Source organism: Bos indicus x Bos taurus, chromosome 13 (assembly GCF_003369695.1).
Source record: "Bos indicus x Bos taurus breed Angus x Brahman F1 hybrid chromosome 13, Bos_hybrid_MaternalHap_v2.0, whole genome shotgun sequence".
Lineage (NCBI taxonomy): Eukaryota > Metazoa > Chordata > Mammalia > Artiodactyla > Bovidae > Bos > Bos indicus x Bos taurus.
The window spans coordinates 20,445,268-20,470,512 of NC_040088.1; the positions used below are offsets into that span (position 1 = coordinate 20,445,268).

General features: G+C 38.1%; 1 protein-coding gene and 1 non-coding gene across 5 annotated transcripts in view; one reads left to right on the forward strand and one right to left on the reverse strand.

The window, feature by feature from the left end:
- Nucleotides 1-25,245, reverse strand: part of CBFA2T2 (CBFA2/RUNX1 translocation partner 2) — a 141,858-nt gene that overhangs the window by 78,606 nt on the left and 38,007 nt on the right. For 2 of the 4 annotated variants that reach the window (XM_027558788.1, XM_027558787.1), the window contains exon 1: nt 5,286-5,571. The exons of 1 other annotated variant lie outside the window; for it this stretch is intronic. In XM_027558788.1, the coding sequence (XP_027414589.1) occupies nt 5,286-5,421 (136 nt within the window). In that variant the 5' untranslated portion in view covers nt 5,422-5,571. Of the gene's footprint in view, nt 1-5,285; nt 5,572-25,245 lie in introns of those variants that run through there. One more of the 4 variants, XM_027558786.1, reaches the window with a different exon arrangement.
- On the forward strand, nt 2,984-3,055 carry TRNAC-GCA. The gene has a single exon. It is a non-coding gene; the product is annotated as a tRNA-Cys (tRNA).

Sequence of the window (25,245 nt, forward strand, 5' to 3'; positions counted from 1 at the left end):
TTATAAACTCAAGAGTTTACCTTAAGACTGAGTTGACACATCTAAATAATCAGCAGTCAAAATACCTTAGTCAATTATCCCCGCCTTGATTTTTCTGAGTTGTTTACTTGTAAAGGCCACCAGGACCAGATTCTCTTTACTGATAAGGGTAGTGACTTTGTCCATGTAACAATTTTGATTTAGGGTTTTAAGTCTGGTAACTTGTTATACATTATAATCTTGATTTAGTCCAATAACCAAAATAGAACACTTAATTTATTGATGAAGGAAGAAAAGCCCAGGAAGCCAATCTCCCCTCTGTGGTATTTATTGGAGTAAATAAACTGGAATAAAAATTTGTGCAAACATAGTGGGGCAAACAACAAAATGATACAAAATTAGAGGACTTAGCTAGTTCTAAATGTGTGCAGTTTTCCACAAAATATATTATTATTTAAAACTAGGTCCCTTTACTAACATCCTGCCTGCCCTGACTAAATTTAATAAACCAAAGAGCAGATGACCAAAATGTTTGTGTCCCCCCACCCCCACCCTAGGGGCCTACTGGGCCATGGTTTGCTTGAATGTTATGGGTGTGGTATGAAATATTTAAAGCAATGACTAAAATTTTCCATAAAAGCCCATCCAAAATCTAAAAGCTTTCCTACTCAGAAAGATTCTTCTCCAGACATTTAAAAGATTTACTATTCCACAATGACATTCTGGTTTTTTACATTTAATATTTACGTAGGAGGTGGTAAAGGGGGAGAAAGAGGGCATAATTAGTTTTGCTTGTAAAACGTTCATCACAGTTGTAGTGCCAACTGAGCTATACAGCCTATTGGGGGTCTAATAGATTTCAGGGTATTACACTTTGAGTAATAGAGGTGGGGGTTGTGGTGGAAATCAATAAATGGCTACTACTTCTTTGCACAGACCCATATGGAAGTAATCAAGCGCAAGGGTGGCAGCTGGGGCCAATAACAGTCACCTGCAGTTGAGGGACATGGGGGTTTCAGATGGGTTTTTAATGCTAATTTCCTACAGAAACAATGAGCTAGAAAGAGCAGAGTAACAGACGAGGCCGGATGAAGAGAGACCAGCCAGAACAATGGCTGCACCTGGTGTTGGGAGCAGAGGGACAGAGCCGGCACGCGCCCGCCGGCAGCAGAGGGCACATCTGTCACCCTCAAAGAGGCCCATCCCCCAGCTCTTCCAGCAGGGCAAGTAACCAAGGTCCCTAAGCACTAACAGCTTGCCACACAGCAACAGGTTTGAGTTAAGGCTGATGCATTCTCTCTACACACCCTTCTCCCATGACTAAGAATTAGTTAAGGAAGCAGGGCTGGCTCCCTGTCAGCTTGAAGCGAGGCTTATTAAAAATGCAAGAAACACATTTTAACTGCAACTTCGATGTTAGGGGAACTGAGAAAAATCACATGGTAAGGTAAATCTGATTGAGTATTTATGCTGCTAGTATCATGCTTGCTACTTTCTAACTTAATTCTTACAGCCCACAATAATAGCTACCTTTATTCCCATTTTACAAGGCAAAAAACTGGGGGTCAGTAGTGATGGTTAAATTTGCTCATGGTTACACAGTCTAATGCCAAAGCCTACATATCTTTTCACTGACTTTCCCCCACCTCTCCTAACTAGCATAACCAAATGAAAATACATACCCTAATTACTCCAGAACTTCAGCTATGAGAAGCAACTGCAGACATATGCACATATATATTCCATATAGACCTGCACTCCACCTTGCCAGGCGTCTCTAACAAGCTGCTCAAGACTGAATGATAACAGGATTTCTGCTAGCCATTGCTTTAAACAAAGCACAAAGAGTGGCTTTTGCAAGTTTTGGCATGCTTGAGAAAAGTAAATCCATATGCATTTTAAGTTTCCCAGCATAAATATGACGCCACATAGATCTTAAAAGGTAAACACTGTTTGGAAAGCCCATCAACCAGTGAGAATATAAAAACCCAGTTATAGTGGGTTGTTTTTCTGCAAGACACAGCCACTCCTAATTCCTGTATTTATTGACTTGAACTTGGAGGGAAAATTAAACAACTCACACAGTCCACCTAAGTAGAAACCTTTTAAATTATAGAGTTCTTGTATAAATCTTAAGTTTAAAAAGGGGGTAGGGGGTATCATGTATATAGATAATTATCTCAGAAAAAAACAATTACTCTTGGATTTGGAAAGGCAGCAACAACAGCTAGGCAAATTGAAAACACAGTAGAAATTAACACTGTGTAGTTATGTATCTGACAAAGTCTGAGTTAATGCACTTGGAGCTAATGAAAGGTGAACTTTTTCATCTATCCACTGTGCTTCTTCCAAAAAAAAAAAATGAGGAGTCCAAGTTCTTCCTGTCCTTCTAAATTCTAATCAAACGCTAACTCTTCTTGAAGATTCTCTTGATTGCCTGAGTTGGCAGTAATTTCCAGGACTTACTCATTTGAGTTCATTTTACTTCCTCTAGAAGACTTTTTATCTCTTACCATATTATCACACACAATGGGCAATGAAAAACTGTAAAATCAATGTCCTGGAAACTCAGGATACGATGCCAGTCCAAGCTCAGTTACCAACCAGGGTAATAAACGCTGGGCCAGGCTGACTTTTTACCACTCTATCACCCTTCCTCAACTTGCCTTATCTATAAAATAATGCAACTGACTAGATTATCCTTAAGATCCCTTTCAGTCCTAGCATTCTCAATAGGTATTCACTGGGGACTTATGAACATTACTGGCCTTAAAAAACCTTCAATGCATGATCCAACTAGACTTTCAGATCAACTTGAATTTTTCCAGTTACGTATAAAGTATACTCATTCAAACTTAAAAGCACTCTTCCTTTATGTTCCAAAGATGCAATTTAAATGTCATTATCTTCTTCTCTAGTTTACTGACATTATTGTTGTAAATACCTTCAACCCAACATGGCCCCTTGCTATAAAATAAGCCTTGGTTGGGTCATTCCCGGGGCTTCCCTGGTGGCTCAGAGGATAAAGCGTCTGCCTGCAATGCAGGAGACCCAGGTTCGATCCCTGGGTTGGGAAGATCCCCTGGAGAAGGAAATGGCAACCCACTCCAGTACTCTTGCCTGGAGAATCCCATGGACAGAGGAGCCTGGCGGGCTCCAGTCCACAGGGTCGCAAAGAGTCGGACATGACTGAGTGACTTCACTTTTTTTTTTTCAATATATATATATTTTTTAATTTAAATTTATTTATTTTAATTAGAGGCTAATTACTTTACAATATTGTATTGGTTTTGCCATACATCAACATGAATCTACCACGGGTGTACATGTGTTCTTTCTTTCTTTCTTTTGGGTCATTCCTGGAAGCCAATTTAGGTGGTTTCCTCTTTTTACAGTAAGAAAGTTTCTTGAAAGCTTTCACAGTCTTCAGAAAGATGAACATCTTCCATAAGATGTTACCGAAAAACCCAAATGAGCTTTTTGGCCAACCCAATACTATAATTTTCTCTAATATTCAAGTCAAAAATATTGGTTATTGCCTTAGTAAGAAGCAGCTATCCTCCTGAACTGTGTTGGCCCTAGCAGGGTATTTAATAAGCCACCCTTATTTGCAGTCAGAGTAACTCCACATATTAAAATGCATATTATTTATCGTTTCATATGCTTCTTGAAACTCTAGCATCAAAAGCATCCCTGGTAAGGACATGCGGCAGTATGAGAATGACTTCACAGTAGACCCTAACCTGTACTACACTTCAGCATTAAGTCTTTTTCTCTCCACTCAACCTAGGAGCACGTCATTTAGAGTACAATGAAAAGAGCTTGCTCACTGAAAGAGTATCAATTAAATTCAATATAAATCCTATACCCTCTCAAATATTCAAACAAGTCTCCAAAGATTCTGAACACCGGAACCTATCAAAAAAAGAAACTCGAAATTTGTTACTAAATCATTTAATCAACTGGGTGTAAGAGAATATGCATTTTAAAAGTTCATTTACAAAGTCTCCCCCCAGCTAAAGAAATCTGACTGCAAAACTGAAAGAAGAAAATGAACAGTATTGTACTAATACTGTGCTCTTAAAATAATTACCCAACTAACGTAAGTGAAGACTGAAGAATTTTTAAGGAATAAAGTGCTTTTTTAAGTTCCTATTTGCATTTTGAAAGAAAAGAAATACAATTTAAAGTTTTGTTCTGATATAATAAAACAGGTTCATTTGCATTACAATATTTAGAATACTTTCCAAATCATTTATAATCACAGTGAGAAAAAAGATGGCATACAACATTTGTAACAGAAACAAATGATCTGGAAGGTAAGTAAAGTGAGAGGAAAGTACCCTGAAAACTACACAAATAAGATCTATTCTTAGTCTAAGAGCCTGAAGTTAAAAATGCAGAAGATTTAGGAGACAATCACAGCAAAATAATGAACATCGAGAAAGTTCTGAAACTAACTTGTATGCCTTCTATGTGCCAGACAAATCTCGCCAATAATGACATAAGGCAGGAATTTCAGAAAACAGACTCAAAGAGAATAAGTAGCTTGCTTGAGATTAGAGAACTAGCAAATAAGAGCTGTACAGTATGTCTAATTCCCAAACCCATGCTCTTCTCATAGTTGTCCAAATTAGGGGGCCTGGAAAAACATGAATACAATGTACAGAAATAGCCAAAAAAAAATTAAATTATGGATCACAAACTAAAAAGGACTACAGAACACAGTAGCTAACTACACATGAATTTACTGCATCACAAAACTACTCCAAACTTACAATTCAAATCAGGTTTGTCGATGTTATTTATTTTGCATGTAGGAAGTAAGCAGAAGAAAACAAGATAGGAAGAAATTATGAGAGGAAAACAAAGAGCTAAATACATTAAAATTATCTTTTAGCTGTAATTCACCCAAATATGTTGAAATAAAATGTGATAATAAGAAAGTATTTTATGAGTCATTTTTTTTAACACTATTCGTATTATGCATACTAAAGGAGAAAAAAATTTCCCTCAAAATATCACAGAAAGACTCAATGTAGAATACCTTAAAGAAATATTTGTGGGACTATATCTAGCCATAGAATTCATATGTAACATCTGATTAAAGTTTCCATTCAAGAAAGCATGGCATTCAAATATAAAGGTGGAAGTGAAAAATGATACAGTAAAAATATGAACTAAATGAAGTATCAAAATAACAGTAGCTAAAGGCTAAACTCTCATCAAATATCAAAAGATTCATATCATCATAATCTGAAATAAATAATTGCCCATGTTAGCCCCCAAAACTAGAGTGTACTTACCCCAAATGCCCAGGTTGTAACAATCCAGAGTCTTAAAATATACCAAATTTATTTGAGATAGATACAGAAAAGCTCCTCTTTTTCTCCTCCTAATCTTCAAAGCCCAATGTGAGACCAGCCTTCTTCCTTCTTTCATTAGCTGGACATGTGTCAGCTCTCTCACATCTGCGATTTCTCACTGACTAGAGCTGCCTGTCCCATTCCAGGGAAACACAGATGGATCCCAGATGGGAAGGTCCTGCCAAACAGACCACCTCTTCACCTTGCCAGAATCCCCAGATACAGTCAGTCTCTCTGTCTCTCTCCTTTTCTCCCTCCCTCCTGCTTCCTCTCCCTCCACTACCCTTCCAACCCTCCCTGTTACCAGGGCTCTTTGCCAGCTGATGTCACTAAGTACACACCTCCCAGTGGCTCCTGGCCAATCTGACATTAACTTGTTAAATACGTGTAATTTGTTTATGGCTGACAATAACAGCAAGGATATTATGCAAAACCTATCTGTGCAAGTCCCTAGTGGAATAACATGTAGAAACACACACTGACACAGAGACTCATATTTTTGGGAACATTCAAATGTTTAACAATTACTATTTAAAGTCCTACATATTGTCTGGTTTCTGCTATTGTTTAATAGCTTCTGCTCTTTGAACCAGTTTTAAAATTCTACATATGAAAAATTCCTTCTTAAAACGAACATGTAATTGGATGTAAAATGCAAAGTTGAAAATTAATTTGGGGAGCTATATTAACAGGAATATATGTAAATGAATCACACAAGCCGCCTCTCAGATCCAGACTTGGTAGCACTGCAAAACTGGCACGTGATTAAAATAAGACAATGCAGGCAACATGGTTCTGATGCTGTAAAGATTATAAATGAAAGACGGAGACACAATTCAAAAAATTGTTTTAAAACAAGGCAAATATGAATGTGAGAAATAACATAATGCTTAACACTAAGGAGCCGCTTATGCAAGCTTCAACAATGAAAAGACAAAACATACATTTAGAAATATTAACAATGAGAACCCAAAGAGAAGGACTGAGCTGCTCAAGGTCAGAGTTTAATCACTTATACCTCCAAATACTTAGCATATAACAGCTGCTTAGTCAATTATTGCTAAATGAAAATTGATCATCAAAAACTGACATTGTACTTGACACACAAAATATTACCATTGAGGTAAACTGGGTGAAAGGTCCACGGGACCTCCTTTTCATTTTTTTAAAACTCCCTGAAAATCAGTATTTTAAAACAAAAAGTTACCAGGGGGAATGTTTGGCTGATTCCTGGTCACATTACATCAACACGTATCTGCACTAAAGTCTCCATGAACACAGATTAAGAATGAAAGATCCTCCATGTACATAATCAAAACAGGTGTGGCTATGATTCTCTAACCCTTTTCTATCATACTTGGAATATCTGCAATCTGTAAACAATTTTTCAGTCATGGCAATTTTGGGCAAAGAAGAAGAAAGACTATTTCTGTCAAGGGCAACTTACTGACTAGGTTTCATGTCTGTAGTTCCATCCCAGTGGGGGTGGTAATAGAAGCAACAGCAGCCGGCTGAGTGCTTACCATGCGTATTAAATGCCAGAGACAGTTTTAATTGTCTGAATCTTTACAAAGACCCTATATTATAAAGTTTCTAAATATTATCATTATCGCAAAGTTATAGCTAAGGAAAATAAGGCACAAAGAGTTACATAACTTGGTTATTTAGCCCACAAAGCGAGTGTCAGCACCAAGTAGTCTGGATTCACAGCCAGAAAACTATAGCCTATTGCCCAGTAGAAAAATGAATCAAAAGATGGCACTGGCTGTCCTGGATCACTAGCTCTGGGAGAAGCCAGCCACCACGTCATAAAAACTTCAGCAGCCCTAAGATGTCTATATGGTAAAGAACTGAAATCTCTTGCCAACGCCAGCATTAACTTGTTCATATAACTAACCACAATCACCCAATTAAAATACCTTGGAATTTTGACCTATAATAAGTGCAGGAAAGAATAAATAAATCTAGTATTATTTTAAAAAGGAAAAAAAGATGGTTCTTTCACTTCTAGCACCCAGACTACAGTTCCTAAATACCATTTCCCACTAAAAGGAAGCAGAGCTCTTTAGAAAAACAGTTGACTCCAGGTATAGGGCAGGAAATGTACAAAACTTGTCATATCAGAAATCAATTAAGCTATCCAAGTCTTTTGGAGTTAGGTCCAAGGGACTTAGAAGCCAACCTGAAGAGACTCCCACTAACTAAAATGTGATAATTTGGGCATCAGTAAAATAGTAATAATAACTGCAATGGATTGAAACAAAGCAAAATACTTACATTCATGACTTTAGAATAGAACTTAGAAAAAAAGTGATTTTTCACCTTTTTGAGGATACTAGGGAACCAATTCATTATTCTGAAACCAGTATATATCAAGCATTTTACCTGCTTTCCTATATGAGCTGTACCTCTAGGAAATGAAAGCTGATCCCTATTGAAATAGTCCAATTAAAATGAAAAAATTATATACAGGCATAACTCATTTTATTGCACTTTACATATACTACTCTTTTTTTTTAAACAAAGTGAATGACCGGCAATCTTACATTGTCAGGTGATGTTAGCATTTTTAGCAATAAACTATTTTTTTTAACTTATATCTGCTCTTTTTTTTTAATTTAAATTTATTTATTTTAATTGGAGGCTAATTACAATATTGTATTTGTTTTGCCATACATCAACATAAATCTGCCATGGGTGGGAGGGGGGGTTCAGGATGGGGAACATGTGTAAACTATTTTTTAATTAAGGTATGTACATTTTTTAGGCCTGATACTCCACACTTTAAATAGACTACTGTTTAGTGTAAACATTAATATGCACTAAGGAACTAAAAAATTCATGTGAGTCACTTTATTGTGATACTCACTTTATGGGAGTGGTCTAGAACTGAACCGAAATTATCTCTGAGGTACGTATGTACTTACAATACAATCATTTTGCAAATCCGTGTTGAAAAAAATTAATCTAGGTAATAAATCAATTGCCACTCATATGAGATGAGAGATATATGGACATTGATGGTCCATTAATACTTCCTAGAGGAAGTATACCATCACCTGTGAAGCATTCATGATTAAAAAAAAAAGTAAATACAGGGACTTCCCTAGTGGTTCAGTGGTTAAGAACCCACCTGCCAACGCCAGGGACATGGGTTTGACCGACAGATGGTCTGGGAAGATCCCACATGCCATGGAGCAAAGAAGCCTGTGCCCACAACTACTGAAGCCCACCCAGACTAGAGCCTGTGCTCCACAACAAGAAAAGCCACTGGAACGAGAAGAAAACGCACCGCAAATGGAGTAGCTCCCGCTCGCCACAACTAAAGAAAGCTTGCACGCAACAACGAAGACCCAGCGCAGCCAAAGAAAAAAAGTAAGTCTGAAGCTGATTAAGCCTTTGGATCTAACAACAGATTTGCTGGACATTGAGAGAATATAGGAACGTGTTAATGACAGCATGTAAGTACAATTAGCAAAGTCCAGAATGTGAAGAAATCTATAGTGCAAACAACCTAGATTTATAGAAAAAAGGGTGAGACAGAGGAAGGGAACTGGAGGAGAAACCTATAAATAAAGAGAAATAAAAGACTTAAACGCACTATGTGGACTTTATGTGGCTTCCGACTTGAAAGAACCATAAAAAATAACCTATGACTGGGAAATTTGTAAGACTCACTTGAAATTTAATTATACTAAAGAATTGTTTTAAATTTTTTATTATTTATATTTTTAAGAAAAGTATTTCATAAGAGATATACAGAAATTTTGTTTTGTTTTACAGAAATTGTTATTGATAAATTTATACGCTATCTAAGATTTCCTTCAAGAGAAGCTGAGTTGGTGACTACTGCAGCATGGTGTTTACTTACATGAGGGTCCATTTTTAGGTCTGTTTGATATTTTCCATAACACAAAGTAAAAAATAAAGACAGCATTTTTTTTAAAGTGTGCCCAATTATGGGTGAAATGGGCAGGCTGATTTGAACAGTTATACTGGAGCATGCTTGCTGTACAATGCTGTGTTAGTTTCTACTGTATGGCAAAGTGAATCAGCTATATGTATACAGATATCCCCATTTTTAAAAAATTCCTTCCCATTTAGGTCACCACAGAGCAGTGAGTAGAGTTCCCTGTACAATACAGTAGGTTCTCATTAGTTATCTGTTTTATACTTAGTATCAACAGTGTGTGTATGTCAATCCCCATCTCCCAATTCATCCTATCCCACTTTCCCCTGACCTTCCCCCTTGGTATCCATGTCTAGAGACAGTTTTTTAAAGCAACTCAGACAAAATGAATTGAAGTCTGACATGAGGTTTAACATTTACTTCACTGACTACATCATGAGTTGATATGTCATCAGCTTTTAAAAATAAAGGAGGATAGTGCAATCTATCAGGAATAGTGAACACAGGTGCTAGTTGGTTGCTTTACAATGAAATTTTCAAAGGATTTTTTTTATGTCCTCCCAAGACTTCCCTGGCTGTCCAGTGGTTAGCACTCTGTGCCTCCACTGCAGGGTACATGGGTTCAATCCCTGGTGGGTGGTGGAAACTAAGATCCTGAATGCCACACAGGGCAACCAAAAACTTGGGGAGGAACAAACATTTTTTTTAATGTCCTCCTATAGGAAAATTAGAATATGCCCCTGGATATTAGATTTGAATTGGAGGTATCAATATGAACACATGGCTATTATATTATATATCACACTATATTACAAATTTTTATAATAAAAACATATAGACATAGGAATACACACACAAACACATTCATACATATACTTCCTACCTGTTCACTCAGAGTCTAGAAGCAATGACACCTTGTAGCGATGAACATATCTTAAATCCAGATCCTGATATCTAAACCACATTTTCTAGTAAAACCAGAGCTCCCTGGAGGAATGGCTGATCCAGGATTGGGCAGGAAAATACAAAATAAGCAGGCAACATCTTATGTAAGAAAATAAAAGACTACTCAGAAATGATGAGGGCATGTCAAAAAGATACTGATGCCAGTTAGAAAGGGCTACTGTGGTCAACTGTGAGACAATCTGAGCATCAAAATAAATGGCAATAATAGATTAAAGCATAACATGTGAAATAAAAATTGAATTTTAAAAATCCATCAATATATAAGGAAGAAAAGAAAGCAATCCCTTCTAGCAGATGTCAACCTATAAAAACAGAAAGGATGATGGGAGCAGAAAATCACCATGGTAGACGAGTGAATAGAAACTTGATGAAAAACAGGATTATCTAGACACTGTCTCATTTAAGTATTGGAGGCAAGAGGGACATTGTTTCACATATTCTCAGAGTGGTTTTAAAAATTATATATACCTAATACACACACAATGATGATAAAGCAAATGGGACAAATGTTAACAAGTGGTGAACAAGGGTCTGTTTTGTGATTCTTGCAACTTACTATAAATGTTCTATAACACCAAATAAGCACTTATCAAAAAGGAAAAAAGTCCCCACTGACAACAAAACAGTTTGAAAACTCTGGGGTATTAAGTGAACATGTGCAGCAGTCCACGGGGTTCTAAGGAAGATGCTCATGACAGTCTCTCCTTTGGTTTCTTACTCTGATCACAACTACTGCCATGGTGGTGGTACTGAACAGTAACTTATTTTAAATTGTTATTTTTAGTGATGTATCAGTAATAATGTTCATTTCATATCTATAATGGGCCACTGCTGAAAGACAAAATAGGGATTTCCCGAGTGGTCCAGTGGTTAGGAGTCTGCCTGCTAATGCAGGGGACATGGGTTCAATTCCTGGTCTGGGAGGATCCCGCTTGCTGAGGGGCAACAAAGTCCCTGTGACAACTACTGAAATCCGTGCTCTAGAGCCCCTGCTCTGCAACAAGAGAAGCCACGGCAATGAGAAGTCAGCACACCGCAACTAGAGCAGCCTGCCTGCCACAGCTAGAGACAGCCCGCACAACGAAGAGCCAGCACACACAGAAATAAGTAAATTTTAAAATTGTTTTTTAAAAAATATATAACATAAAATTGAGAAGCCTAAAAATGATACTACAAATACGCTTGTAATCCAGACCTTTGAGTTGGACTCATTAGATTAAAACTATCTCTCATCCAGCACATAAAGATGACTCTAGATCCTCAAAACAATGGTGTCAAAAAATAACAATAAAGACTGATGCTTACAGTCAACTATATTTTCATTGTGGATGGTCTTCTTTTTTTTTTTTTGGCCATACCATGAAGTTTGTGGGATTTTATTTCCCTGAGCAGGGATTAGCAGTGAAAGCACGGAGTCCTATCACTAGACTGTCAGGGAATTCCCCACTGTGGATCATATTTACTTGCATATTTGGAATCTTCTTTGTCATTTAAAAACAATATTATATTTCATCTCAAACATCAGATTATATATTTTTTTTAATTTAACACATTATAAAATTTCAAACTACACTTTACCCCAAAACCAAATACTTTCTTCTATTCTACTTTGCTGCACAGCATGTGAGATCTTAGATCCCTGACCAGGGTTCAAACCTGTGCCCCTGAAGCGCAAGCAGAGTCTTAACCACTGAATTGTCAAGGAAGTTCCCCCAGTTTTTTATTTTTAAATTAATATAAAGAATAATGTTTTACTTAAACAGAAATGTAAAATTAAATGTACAAGTATACTTGCTAAATTGGGGAAAGCAAAAAAATATAATACAAGTAAATAATAAGAAAATACAAATCTTAAAGATTATATTTTGAAAGAAAAAATATTTTAACACCAGTCTTTTAAAAAATCACTGCTCTAACATGTACTATACAAAAATGAAATCATCTAAAAAACCTTTCGGGAAAGTTTGCAAGACTGCATAATGAGAGAACTTTCAGGTCCACAAAAATAATTTAGAAGATGACTATTCGGAGTGGGGATCAGCAGACTATAGTTTTGGTAAATTCTTTATTCCTTTGGCAAATAAAGTTTTACTAAAACTTATATAGCTCATTTGTCTATGTATTATCGATCTATAACTGGTTTTCCATGACAACAACAGAGTTGAGACAGAGATTGTATTAGCCCATAAAGCCAAAAATGTTTACTATCTGGCTCTATACATAAAACTATGCTTCTATGGTCTCATTGCAACAGAGTAGATTTAGAAAGACTCAGACACCTACTTGGGCCAGGCATTATGCTATATGTTGGAGATATAACAGTGAACAAAAATATAGTCTCTGTCCACAAAGAGCTTGCAGTCTGTTGGAGGGAAAAGTATTCTAATTATCATACACATAAATATATAATAAACAGTAAATAAAGCAGGAGTCCCCAACCCCTGGGCCATTGGATCAGGACCAGTCCATGGCCTATTAGGTACCAGGCCAAAGAGCAGGAGATGAGCGGCGAACAAGGGAAGCTTCTTCTGTCTTTACAGCCATTGCTCTCATTACTGCCTGAGCTCTGCTACTGCTAAGTCACTTCAGTCATGTCCAACTCTGTGCCACCCCATAGACAGCAGCCACCAGGCTCCCCATCCCTGGGGTTCTCCAGGCAAGAACACTGAGAGTGGGTTGCCATTTCCTTCTCCAATGCATGAAAGTGAAGTCGCTCAGTCGTGTCCGACTCTTAGCGACCCCATGGACTGCAGCCTACCAGGCTCCTCCATCCATGGGATTTTCCAGGCAAGAGTACTGGAGTGGGGTGCCATTGCCTTCTCCGGCCTGAGCTCTACCTCCTGTCAGATCAGCAGTGACATTTGGATATAGATAGCATGGTCCTTACGAGAATCTAATGCCTGATGATCTGAGGCGGAGCTGATGCGGTGCTGATCAACAAATGTAATATACCTGAATCATCCTGAAAGCATCCCCCAGCTCTGACTCATGGGCACGCTGTCTTTCATAAAACCTGTCCCTGGTGCAAAAAAAGGTGGGAACCACTGTTATTAACATAAAGGGGAAAAAATTAGAAAAAGACTGGAACTATGGACCTCCCATCAGGGGATGAAGTGAGAGTTAGTGAGGGAAGTGAGAATTCTCTGATAAAGTGAATAATTAAAAGATATGAAGTGAACTAGGCTTCTTTTTCAAAAGGAGATGAAGAGTATTTCGAGTGTTTCAGGCAGAGGGGATGGGATATATGCGAAGAGGCACGCATGGCATGACAAACAGATTCAAGGGATTAGATCTGATAGGGTGCCCTCAAGAACTATGGAGGGAGGTTCGTGACACTGTACAGGAGGCAGTGATCAATCAAGACCATCTCCAAGAAAAAGAAATACAAAAAGGCAAAATGGCTGTCTGAGGAGGCCTTACAAATAGCTGAGAAAAGAACAGAAGCAAAAGGCAAAGGTGAAAAAAAAAAGATATACCCATTTGAATGCAGAGTTCCAAATAGCAAGGAGAGATAAGAAAGCCTTCCTCTTGATCAATGCAAAGAAACAGAGGAAAACAATAGAATGGGAAAGGCTAGAGATCTCTTCAGGAAAATTAAGAGATACCAAGGGAACATTAAGGAGTTCATCAAGGCTGTATATTGTCACCCTGTTCATTTAACCTCTATACAGAGTACATCATGAGAAACGCTGGACTGGAAGAAACACAAGCTGGAATCAAGATTGCCGGGAGAAATATCAATAACCTCAGATATGCAGATGACACCACCCTTATGGCAGAAAGTGAAGAGGAACTAAAAAGCCTCTTGATGAAGGTGAAAGTGGAGAGTGAAAAAGTTGGCTTAAAGCTCAACATTCAGAAAACGAAGATCATGGCATCCGGTCCCACCACTTCATGGGAAATAGATGGGGAAACAGTGGAAACAGTATCAGACTTTATTTTTCTGGACTCCAAAATTACGGGAGATGGTGACTACAGTCATGAAATTAAAAGACGCTAACTCCTTGGAAGGAAAGTTATGACCAACCTAGATAGCATATTCAAAAGCAGAGACATTACTTTGCCAACAAAGGTTCATCTAGTCAAGGCTATGGTTTTTCCTGTGGTCACGTATGGATGTGAGAGTTGGACTATGAAGAAGGCTGAGTGCCAAAGAATTGATGCTTTTAAACTTTGGTGTTGGAGAAGACTCTTGAGAGTCCCTTGGACTACAAGGAGATCCAACCAGTCCATTCTGAAGGAGATCAGTCCTGGGATTTCTTTGGAAGGAATGATGCTAAAGCTGAAACTCCAGTACTTTGGCCACCTCATGAGAAGAGTTGACTCATTGGAAACGACTCTGATGCTGGGAGGGATTGGGGGCAGGAGGAGAAGGGGACGACAGAGGATGAGATGGTTGGATGGCATCACTGACTCGATGGACGTGAGTCTCAGTGAACTCCGGGAGTTGATGATGGACAGGGAGGCCTGGCGTGCTGCGATTCATGGGGTCGCAAAGAGTCGGACACGACTGAGCGACTGATCTGATCTGACGGGAACATTTTATGCAAAGATGGGCTCAATAAAGGACAGAAATGGTATGGACTAACAGAAGCAGAAGATATTAAGAAGAGGTAGCAAGAATACACAGAGAACTGTACAAAAAAGATCTTCACGACCCAGATAATCACGATGGTATGATCACTCACGTAGAGCCAGACATCCTGGAATGTGAAGTCAAGTGGGCCTTAAGAAGCATCACTACGAACAAAGCTAGTGGAGGTGATGGAACTCCAGTTGAGCTATTTCAAATTGTAAAAGATGGTGCTGTGAAAGTGCTGCACTCAATATGCCAGCAAATTTGGAACACTCAGCAGTGGCCCCAGGACCAGCAAAGGTCAGTTTTCATTCCAATCCCAAAAAAGATAATGCCAAAGGATGTTTAAACTACCACACAATTGCCCTCATCTCACACACTAGCAAAGTAATGACCAAACTTCTCCAAGCCAGGCTTCAACAGTATGTGAACCAAGAAATTCCAGGTGTTCAAGCTGGATTTTGAAAAGGAAGAGGAACCAGACATCAAATTGCCAACATCTGGTGGATCACCGAAAAAGCAGAGTTCCAGAAAAGCGTCTACCTCTGCTTTATTGACTATGCCAAAGCCTTTGACTGGTGGATCACAACAAACTGTGGAAAATTCTTCAAGAGATGGGAATACCAGACCACCTGACCTGCCTCTTGAGAAATATGTATGCAGGTCAAGAAGCAACAATTAGAACCAGACATGGAACAACAGACTGGTTTCAAATTGGTAAAGGAGTACATCAAGGCTGTATATTGTCAGCCAGCTTATTTAACTTCTATGCAGAGTACATCATGTGAAATGCCAGGCTGGATGAAGCACAAGCTGGAATCAAGATTGCCAGGAGAAATATCAATAACCTCAGATATGTAGACGACACCACACTTTTGGCAAAAAGCAATGAACTAAAGAGCTTCTGATGAAAGTGAAAGAGGAGAGTGAAAAAGTTGGCTTAAAACTCAACATTCAGAAAACTAAGATCATGGCATCTTGTCCCATCACTTCATGGCAAATAAGTGGGGAAACAATGGAAACAATGACAGACTTAATTTTGGGGGGCTCCAAAATCACTGCAGATGGTGACTACAGCCATGAAATTAAAAGATGCTTGCTCCTTGGAAGAAAGCACATTAAAAGCAGAGATATTAGTTTGCTGACAAAGGTCCACCTAGTCAAAGCTATAGTTTTTCCAGTAGTCATGTATGGATATGAGAGTTGGACTATAAAGAAAGCTGAGCACCAAAGAATTGATGCTTTTGAACTGTGGTGCTGGAGAAGACTCTTGAGAGTCTCTTGGACTGCAAGGAGATAAAACCAGTCAGTCCTAAAGGAAATCAACCCTGAATATTCATTGGAAGGAACTGATGCTGAAGCTGAAACTCCAATACTTTGGCCACCTGATATGAAGAACTGACTCATTTGAAAAGACCCTGATGCTGGGCAAGATTCAAGGAAGGAGGAGAAGGGGACGACAGAGGATGAGACGGTTGGATGGCATTACCGACTCGATGGACATCAGTTTGACTAAGCTCCAGGAGTTGGTGATGGAGAGGGAAGCCTGCTGTGTTGCAGTCCGTGGGGTCACAGAGTTGGACATGACTGAGTGAACTGAACCTGATGCATGGCTAGTTTGAAGAAGTGGAAGGAGGTTGGCATGACTAGACAGCATTAAATCTGCAGGAGGAGACTGAAGTTGTGTGACAAGCAAGGGGTTAGACCACACAGAGCTTTATTGGGTGTAATAAGAAGATAACACAGGCCAGTTTGTCTCAGCTTTTCCATGTCAGACAATCCTGCAAAAACCTCAATGGACAAAAGCTGTCTCTCTCATCTTCAGTTCCATGGGACGAGACAACAGATGTTTAAAGTTTGAAATGTACAGCTGAAAAAAAAAAAAAAGAAATATACAGCTGATCTGACTATGGAGTGTCCTCTTTTTTAGGTTATTTACAACCATTTTAAGAGATACTAATTTTCTCTCACAATTCTATAAAAATAGCCTGGAGTACCTGTGCCAATTCAGCTACTAAGTATATTATCTAAATCATTAACCCTCTCCATCTGTCAAATCAGATATCAAACTAGGTGTTAGGAGGTCTCATAGCTTTGCTTCTTGCTTAAACTTCTTTGTTTCTATGTCTTATTTAAATTTATTTTCCATGTAGTCTAGTAACCTGAAAACAGCCTGAAAATGAAAGAGATGTTTGGAGGTTCTCCAGAAACAAGATATTCTAACTTTCCAGTTTATGTGACTACGTATAGGTTCCTGTTTTACTATTATTAAAAATCTCATAATTTCCTGATTATTTGCTTTACATAGTTACCATTACAAAGCTTATAAGAATTTTGTGTCAACTTTAAAAGAAAAAACAGAGGAGCAATCAAATTTACAAGAGATCTTGAAAACAAAGCTGAAACAATTCTCTTGATGTTTGAGTCATCGACCCTTATGGGACCAAATCAGACTGTAACAAGCTGTGGATCATTATTTAAAATCAAGAATTCAATGTGATTGTGATAGTAGATTTTTTTAAAGTTGATGGATCAGAGGAACAGAAAATAAATGAAACAGGAATTTTCATTTGCTAGAATAAACCAACACATTACCCTGTATTTTAAGGCACGAGGGATGATACACAGGTATTCTACTCAAATCAGAGTACCAACCATTTTCCTTCACTAAGAGCATGTCAAATAAGCTCTTCTCTACATACCTGGGAAAGGATTTATCTTTTAAAGACTTATCTTAGAGGCCTTCCCTTATGGAGAGATGATTCTCAAAGCAAGCAGAGTTGACAATCGGCCCCTCACAGTGCTGTCCAAGAAGCCTAACATAATACCACACTTGTACTTAAGATTTTCCGTTTTTTGTTGACCTGAGTCTCTATTACTATTCTCTGAGGACAACTGGTATATTTTGATCAACATACTCAATGTTTATTTGTTAGATAAACTGAAATTTCCTCATTGCTTCAAAAATAATTTAACAGGATTGAACCACAGAATATCAATGTTAGAAAGAATCTAATCCAATTGCCACTTTGGGAGTCCCTGCGTGGTCTGCTGGTAAGGACGTGGTGCTTTCACTGCTGTGGGCCTGGGTTCAATCCCGAGAACTAAGATCCCACAAGCTGCATGATGTGGCCAAAAAGAAATAGCAAAACAAAACAAAAATCCAACTCGTTCATTTAACTAAAATAGAGCAAGGGCGACTCCCTGGTGGTGCAGTGGATAAGAAACCACATGTCAACGGAGGGGACACAGTTCCCGAGAGCCAAAACTACTGAGCCTGTGTGCCACAACTACTGAAGCCCGCGTGCCTAGAGCCTGTGCTGCCTAACAAGAGAAGCCAGTGCAATGAGAAGCCTGTCCACTGCAACGAAGAGTAGCCTCACTTGCTGCAACTAGAGAAAGCCCCTGTAGCAATGAAGACCAGCACAGCCAAAAATTAATTAAAAAAAAAAAAAAAGTTTTAAAAAATAGAGCAAGGAGAGGATAAGTTCTGAAAAGTTGGATTAAATTCCTATTAAATATGCTGTGGTCAAATCAAGTTATGTTCTCTCCAAGAATTTTTATGGGAAAGCTACTGTTTTGAAATGGCAAAAACTTTTAATAATTTCAAGACTACTTTGTTAATAACTACGAAAAACTACTAGCTTAGAATTGGTTTCTCCAAACATTTTGACCATTTTTGCTACCCTTGCCTTGTCCCAGATAAGGTATCATTCATCCCAGGGGTGAATACCTAGCAAGAAGGTGCAAGAGTTGTCAAGTTACTACAATCTACAGCTCTATCTTTCAGAAGACTTTATGTGAATGACAAAACTCAATGTCCAAATTCTTGTCAGGTTTTTTAAAGTTGGGTATTTACTGAATCCTATTTTGTAAATTTAAAAACATACAATGTTAGTGTCACTGAGGTGCCTAAGATCAAACAAAGCCAGTGCTCTATCTCCTGCTGGCCTCAAGCTCTCAGAATACCTGAATTGAATAGGCCGAAAAAAAGCCATTTAAGTCAACCCTTTTGCAGAAATGTGCTATACTTGGGCCACTCCTTTAGAATGGTGGAGGTAGGGGGAACCCAATGTAAGAGTTTTATTGAGGTATAGCATGCTGCTGCTGCTGCTGAGTTGCTAAGTTGAGTTCAACACTGCCATCCCATGGACTGCAGTCCACCAGGCTCCTTTGTCCATGGGATTTCCCAGGCAAGAATACCAGAGTGGGTTGCCACTTCCTTCTCCAGAGGATCTTCCCGACCCAGGGATCAAAGTCTCCTGCCTGACAGGTGAACTCTTTACCACTGCACTATCTGGGAAGTCCAAGGCATAGCATACTTACCATAAAATATACCATAAAATGTATAATTCAATGATTTTTAGTAAATTTATAAAGCTGTATAACCATCACCACGATCTCATTTTAGAACATTTCAATTGCTCCCCAGAGATCCTTTATGGTCCTTTACATGAAATCCCATTTATACCCACAGTTCTAGGAAACCACTAATCTGCTTACTCTGCTCCTATAAATTAACCATTCCTGGACATTTCAAATAAATGGAATCATAATATGTTGTCTTTTGTATCTGACTACCGTAACTCAAATACAATGCTTCTGAGGTTCATCCAAGTATCAATATTCATTACTTTTTACTGCAGAGTGGTATTCTATTGGTGGATGTACCACATTCTTTATATTTACTAGCTGATAGATATTTGGACTATTTCCAGCTTTTGGTTGTTGAGTAATGCTGCTGGGAACAAGCCAGGACAAGTTTTAGAATGGCTGCTTTTAACAATTCTGCCCAGATTTAACTGCAAAAATTTGAGAGGAAGGAATTTGCCAAGCCCCTTACTCCACCATTCAGGAAGTTTCACCCTTAAACAGGTTTTTAAAAATATATCATGGTAATTTCTCTTGATTATTTTGAGGCGATTATGCTCTTACAAGAAGTTTGCCTGATTTTGATGTCATGTTTAATGTGGGAGACCTGGGTTCAAGTCCTGGGTTGGTAAGATCCCCTGGAGAAGGGAAAAGCTACCCACCCCAATATTCTGGCCTGGAGAATTCCATGGACTGTACATGGAATCACTCTTTGTGACTGTAGAGTCCATCGAGTCACAAAGGTTTGGACACGACTGAGCGACTTTCACTTCACTTAGAAAGATTTAAAAAAATACATCTATATATTCTTCAGGTACTCAAATTTGAGGTTGAAAAGCCTAAAATATGAGTTTTATTAGTATTAAGACAAGTACCTATTGCTGAAGCCTGTCTATTATTACCTGTACATGTACTGAGCCGCTTTAGTCATGTCTGACTCTTTGCAACCCTAGGGACTATAGGGTTCCTCTGGCTCCTCTGTCCCTCGGATTCTCCAGCAAAGAATACTGGAGTGGGCTGCCATGCCCTCCTCCAGGGGATCTTCCAACCCAGGGATTGAACCTGTATCTCTATGTCTCCTACACTGGCAGGTAGGTTCTTTACAACTACCATGACCAGGGAAGCCCCTATTACTACCTAGAGGAAACTAATGTCCAAAAACCACACAAGCAGTTAGAGAGATCTAAATTCCCAGTTCTCAAGGTAAAAGTGAACATAAGGTACAGATTAAAACTCACAACTGGTCTAGCACTTATACAACAACGGGAATAATACAAAGATGCTACTTTCCTTATCATTTCCCACTTGATACATTGGGATTATTTCTTTTTACCCTTCAGGAAAGTGTTTCTGGTTTTATACCAAAAGTTAGTCAGAAAATAGTCACTTCAGAGAAATTTTTTACAACTAGTTCTGTTCAAATTCTTTTGCTCAAATGTGGGAGTGACCATAACAGATTTTTATATACACCTAAGTTGAATTTCTGCCAGGTAGTCTTTTTTTTTCTATCTTTTGATAACTTAGGAAGCATGAAACATAAGAAAACTTAAATCATTCGGTATTTCAAGCACACAATCAATATTTCAGTTGGAGACACAAAATACTAAGGTTAATGATAGCTTTCTACTTTTATAAAGTAACTACAGAATCTACAGATAAATATATAATTCATACATTCTGCTGGAAAACCTTACAAATTCTTCAGTTCATCCCATTTTTCTCTTGCATTTTCATTGAAAATTTTACTTTTATCACATTCCCTGAAAACTCTCTTAATAAGTCCTGGTATTTCATATCTTTAACAAATTCTAGCTCTGAAATGAAACTAAAGAGAGATATGTAAACTTATTTTCCTCTGCTATTACAAGTTGTAAACTTTTAATTGCAAAGAAAATACAGCAATGAGCTAGTTTTCTAGAGTAAACCAACAGAAATGCAAAATTCATATCAATTGAAAATTCCTTTTCCTTTAGCGTATGGCTATTTCTTTTAAAGTTTTAAGTAAAAAAACCATCAAAATATAAATGTTCTATTATGGAATCACTGGAAATATTCAGGAAAAAGAAAAGAAAAAGTATCAGCCACTAACAGACAAGATATATTAGCCATCTTATTAAAGTTTTATGTATAAGTAAATACCCCCTCCCTCAGATAAACAATTTAAGTGATAGAAAATTTGGTCTTATTATTATTTCCCAATCATTATTAAGTGTTTATCACATGGTAGGTTTGCAGAGAAGACACAGGCCTTTGTAGGACATTTAACAAAGCATCCTCCTACAGTAATACTTTCATTATTTCATTTGGCACATGGCAGATTATGTTAACAGATTTATTTATTGACTAAGTCTAATCATATTTCCTCAGTTGGCATCAATATGATATCTACTATTTACGTTTGCTTAAACACTGGATATTTGTTCAAAAGTCTTCCATATGTGATTTCTACCACAGAATTCTGGGTTTCAATGAAATTTAAGATTTTTTTATGGTAGATTACAAGAAGATAAATAATCTTAATGAGAGCTAAAATAATCTGGTTTGTGAGTCCACTTTATAAGCCAAAGAATTTGCTTTTTACTTCAAGGAAATGAAACATTATGTAATTAAAGAGTTCCATAGCAATGATTTAAGACCCAAAGTGACCTAACAGTATTTTTCAAAAACTGGTCATATCATCACCTTTCCTGGCACATGCATGCACATGACTTTTTAAATATTTTACAGTTTTCCTTTCATTCAAAACATAACTCAAGATAGCATTGTCTTTAACAAACACTGCTTCCCAAAGCTTAAATGCCTATAATTTCACAAAGATTCTGAATTACACATACTTAAGCCAAACCAAAAAGTAAGGAAAATGTAGTCAACTTCATTTAGAGAAAGCAAACCACAAACTGAAAACTGCATGAAAGCAAGGATCACACGGCTACGCTGCTTCCTCTTCCATTCATTCATTCAACAAATATTTACCGAACACCTCCCATGCGCCTGACAATGTTCTAGGCAATGGAAATATATCAATAAATAAAACAGACAAAATCCCTGTCCCCTTTGGAACTTACGTTCTAGAAAGGGGATACAGACAATAAACAAAATAAGTAAAATACATAGAAAGTGATAAGCTGGCCATGGGGAAGGGCATACAATTTAAAATAGGGTAGCTTGGTTGGCCTCATTGAGAACAGAAGTGAAGAAATGAACCACAGGGCAGGTGAACAAAACGCAATCTAGGTAAAGGTCCTAACACAAGACAAGGACTAGAGTATTGAAAAGGGAACTGCAAGAAGATATGTGGCTGGAGCTGGAAAAGTATCAACAGTAGGGTATGAGTCTAGAGATCAAGGGGGAGTAACACATGGGTGTAGAACACAGAAAGCTTGGAAGTCTCTGCTTCTGGCCACACCACACAGCCTGTGGGATCTTAGCTTCCCAAGCACAGATTGAAGCCATGTCCCCTGGAGTAGATGCACTGAGTCGTATCCACTGGGCCACCAGGGAAGTCCTTGAAAGTCTTTTTTAAAACTCTTGTTTTATTTTGAGTAAAATGGGAGTCATTAACAGGGGTCTAAGCAGAGAATTTTTAAGACCTGACTAAACTGAATCACTCTGGCTGCCATGTTCAAAACCTATCGAGGGGCAAGAATGGAAGCAGGGAAAACAACTAGCATGCAACTCTACTAAGCCAAGTCAGATGTGTTTGTGGTTTGGACCAGAATGGCAGGACTGAAGTTGTTATTTAGATTCTGTGTATATTCTCAAGGTGAAGCAAACATGATCTCCTGAGTCAATGTGGGTAATGAAAATAAAAGTTACACAGAAAATTGAACATTTTTGTTTAAAAGCTAGGTAACAAAAAAACATAAAAAATTAAAAACTTTGTACATAATACACTATCCACAGAGTAAAAAGGCAACCCACAGCATGGGAGTATGCAAATTATATATGTGATAAGAGATTACTACCCAGATTAATATATAGGACTCCTAACAACAACAACAAAACAAATGACCCAATTGAAAAATGGGCAAAGGACTTGAACTGACATTTCTCCAAAGAGGATATACTGTGGGTGGGAATGTGAAATGGTACTGTGGAGAACAGTAAAGGTTCCTAAAAAATTAAAGAGAATTACCATTTGAACCCACAATTAATTCCACTTTGGAGTATATACCCAAAAGAATTGAAAGCAGAGTCTTGAAAAGATACGTGTATCGTATGTTTATAATAGCATTATTCACAAGAGCTAAAAAACACAGAAGCAATCCAAATGTCCACTGACAAATGGATAAGCAAAATGTGGTACACCCATGCAATGGAATACCATTCAGCCTTTAAAAGGAAGAAAATTCTGTGATATGCTACAGCATGGAAGAACCTTAAGGACTTTATGGTAAGAGAAGTAAGGAACTCACAAAAAGACAAACACTATGCATTTCACTTATATGGAGTACTTGCTGCTGCCACTGCTGCTAAGTCGCTTCAGTCGTGTCCGACTCTGTGCGACCCCATAGACGGCAGCCCACCAGGCTCCTCTGTCCACGGGATTCTCCAGGCAAGAACACTGGAGTGGGTTGCCATTTCCTCCTCCAGTGCATGAAAGTGAAAAGTCAAAGTGAAGTCGCTCAGTCGTGTCCAACTCTTAGCAACCCCATGGATTGCAGCCTACCAGGCTCCTCCGTCCATGGGATTTTCCAGGCAAGAGTACTGGAGTGGGGTGCCATTGCCTTCTCCAACATGGGGTACTTAACAGTAGTTAAAATTAGAGACAAAAAGTATAATTATAGTTGCCAGGAGTTAGGGGATGGGGAGAATGGGAAGTTACTGCTTAAAAGGTACAGAGTTTCAGTTTACAAGATGAAAAGTGTTATGTGGCTGGATGGTGGTGACTGCAGCCCAACAATGTGAAAGTATTTAACACATCGAGCTTAAAAATGCTTAAGATGGTGGGATGAGGGGGAGGGAAGGGATATAGCTGATTCATGTTGTTAAACAGCAGAAACTAACACATCATTGTAAAGTAATTACTGCTGCTGTTGTTTAGTCACTAAGCCTGCGACCCCATGGACTGCAGCATGCCAGGCTCCTCTGTCCTCTACTATCTTCCAGAGTTGGCTCAAATTCATGCCCATTGAGTTGGTGATGGTATATAACCATATCATCCTCTACTGCCTCCTTCTCCTTTTGCCTTCGATTTTTCCCAGCATCAGTGTCTTTTCCAATAAGTGAGCTCTTCCCATCAAGTGGCCAAACTACTGGAGCATCAGCTTCAGCAGCAGTCCTTCCAATGAACATTCAGGACTGATTTTATTTAAGATTGACTGGTTTGATCTCCTTGCTGTCCAAGGGACTCTCAAGAGTTTTCTCCAGCACAATTCGAAAGTGTCAATTCTTCAGTGCCCAGCCTTCTTTGATACTCCAATTTAAAAAAAAATGGTTAAGATGGTAAATTTTATGTTAAATGTATTTTAATACATATACTAAAAATCAGAGATAACTCCAAGGTTTCTGATTAAAGGCCAGGGAAGATGGAAGGAAGATGTGATTTGAGGAGGAAGGTCAGAAGTTCAGATTTAGATATTTTTTAGTTTGAGACAGCTATAAGATATCCAAGTAGAGATGTCATGAAGACAAGTGGACAAACCAATCAAGAGTTCTGGGAAGGGATCTGGGCTCAATATATAAATCTGGGAATTGTCAGCATAGTATTTAAAGCCATGAGTTCATGAAGGGAATAAATATAGATAAACACATGAAATTCAAGGACTGAGCACCGGGTTCTAGGAGCCCATAAAGAGATCAGGAAGAAAAGAAGGAACCATCAAGGGAAACTGAGAAGAAATAGTTTCCCAGTGAGATAGGAGGAAAAATAACAGTATGGTGGTACTCTAGAAACTAAACAAATAGTATGATCAATTGAGTCAATTCTTCTAGTAAGATGAGAACTAAGAATTGACTACTAGATATCCTCAGACATGTACTCATCACAATAAATATGGTTTCAAGGAATATACAATACAAAATTATTATATTTAATTATTATTCCAACTTCTCTTTTACTTCTGAAAATGTACTGT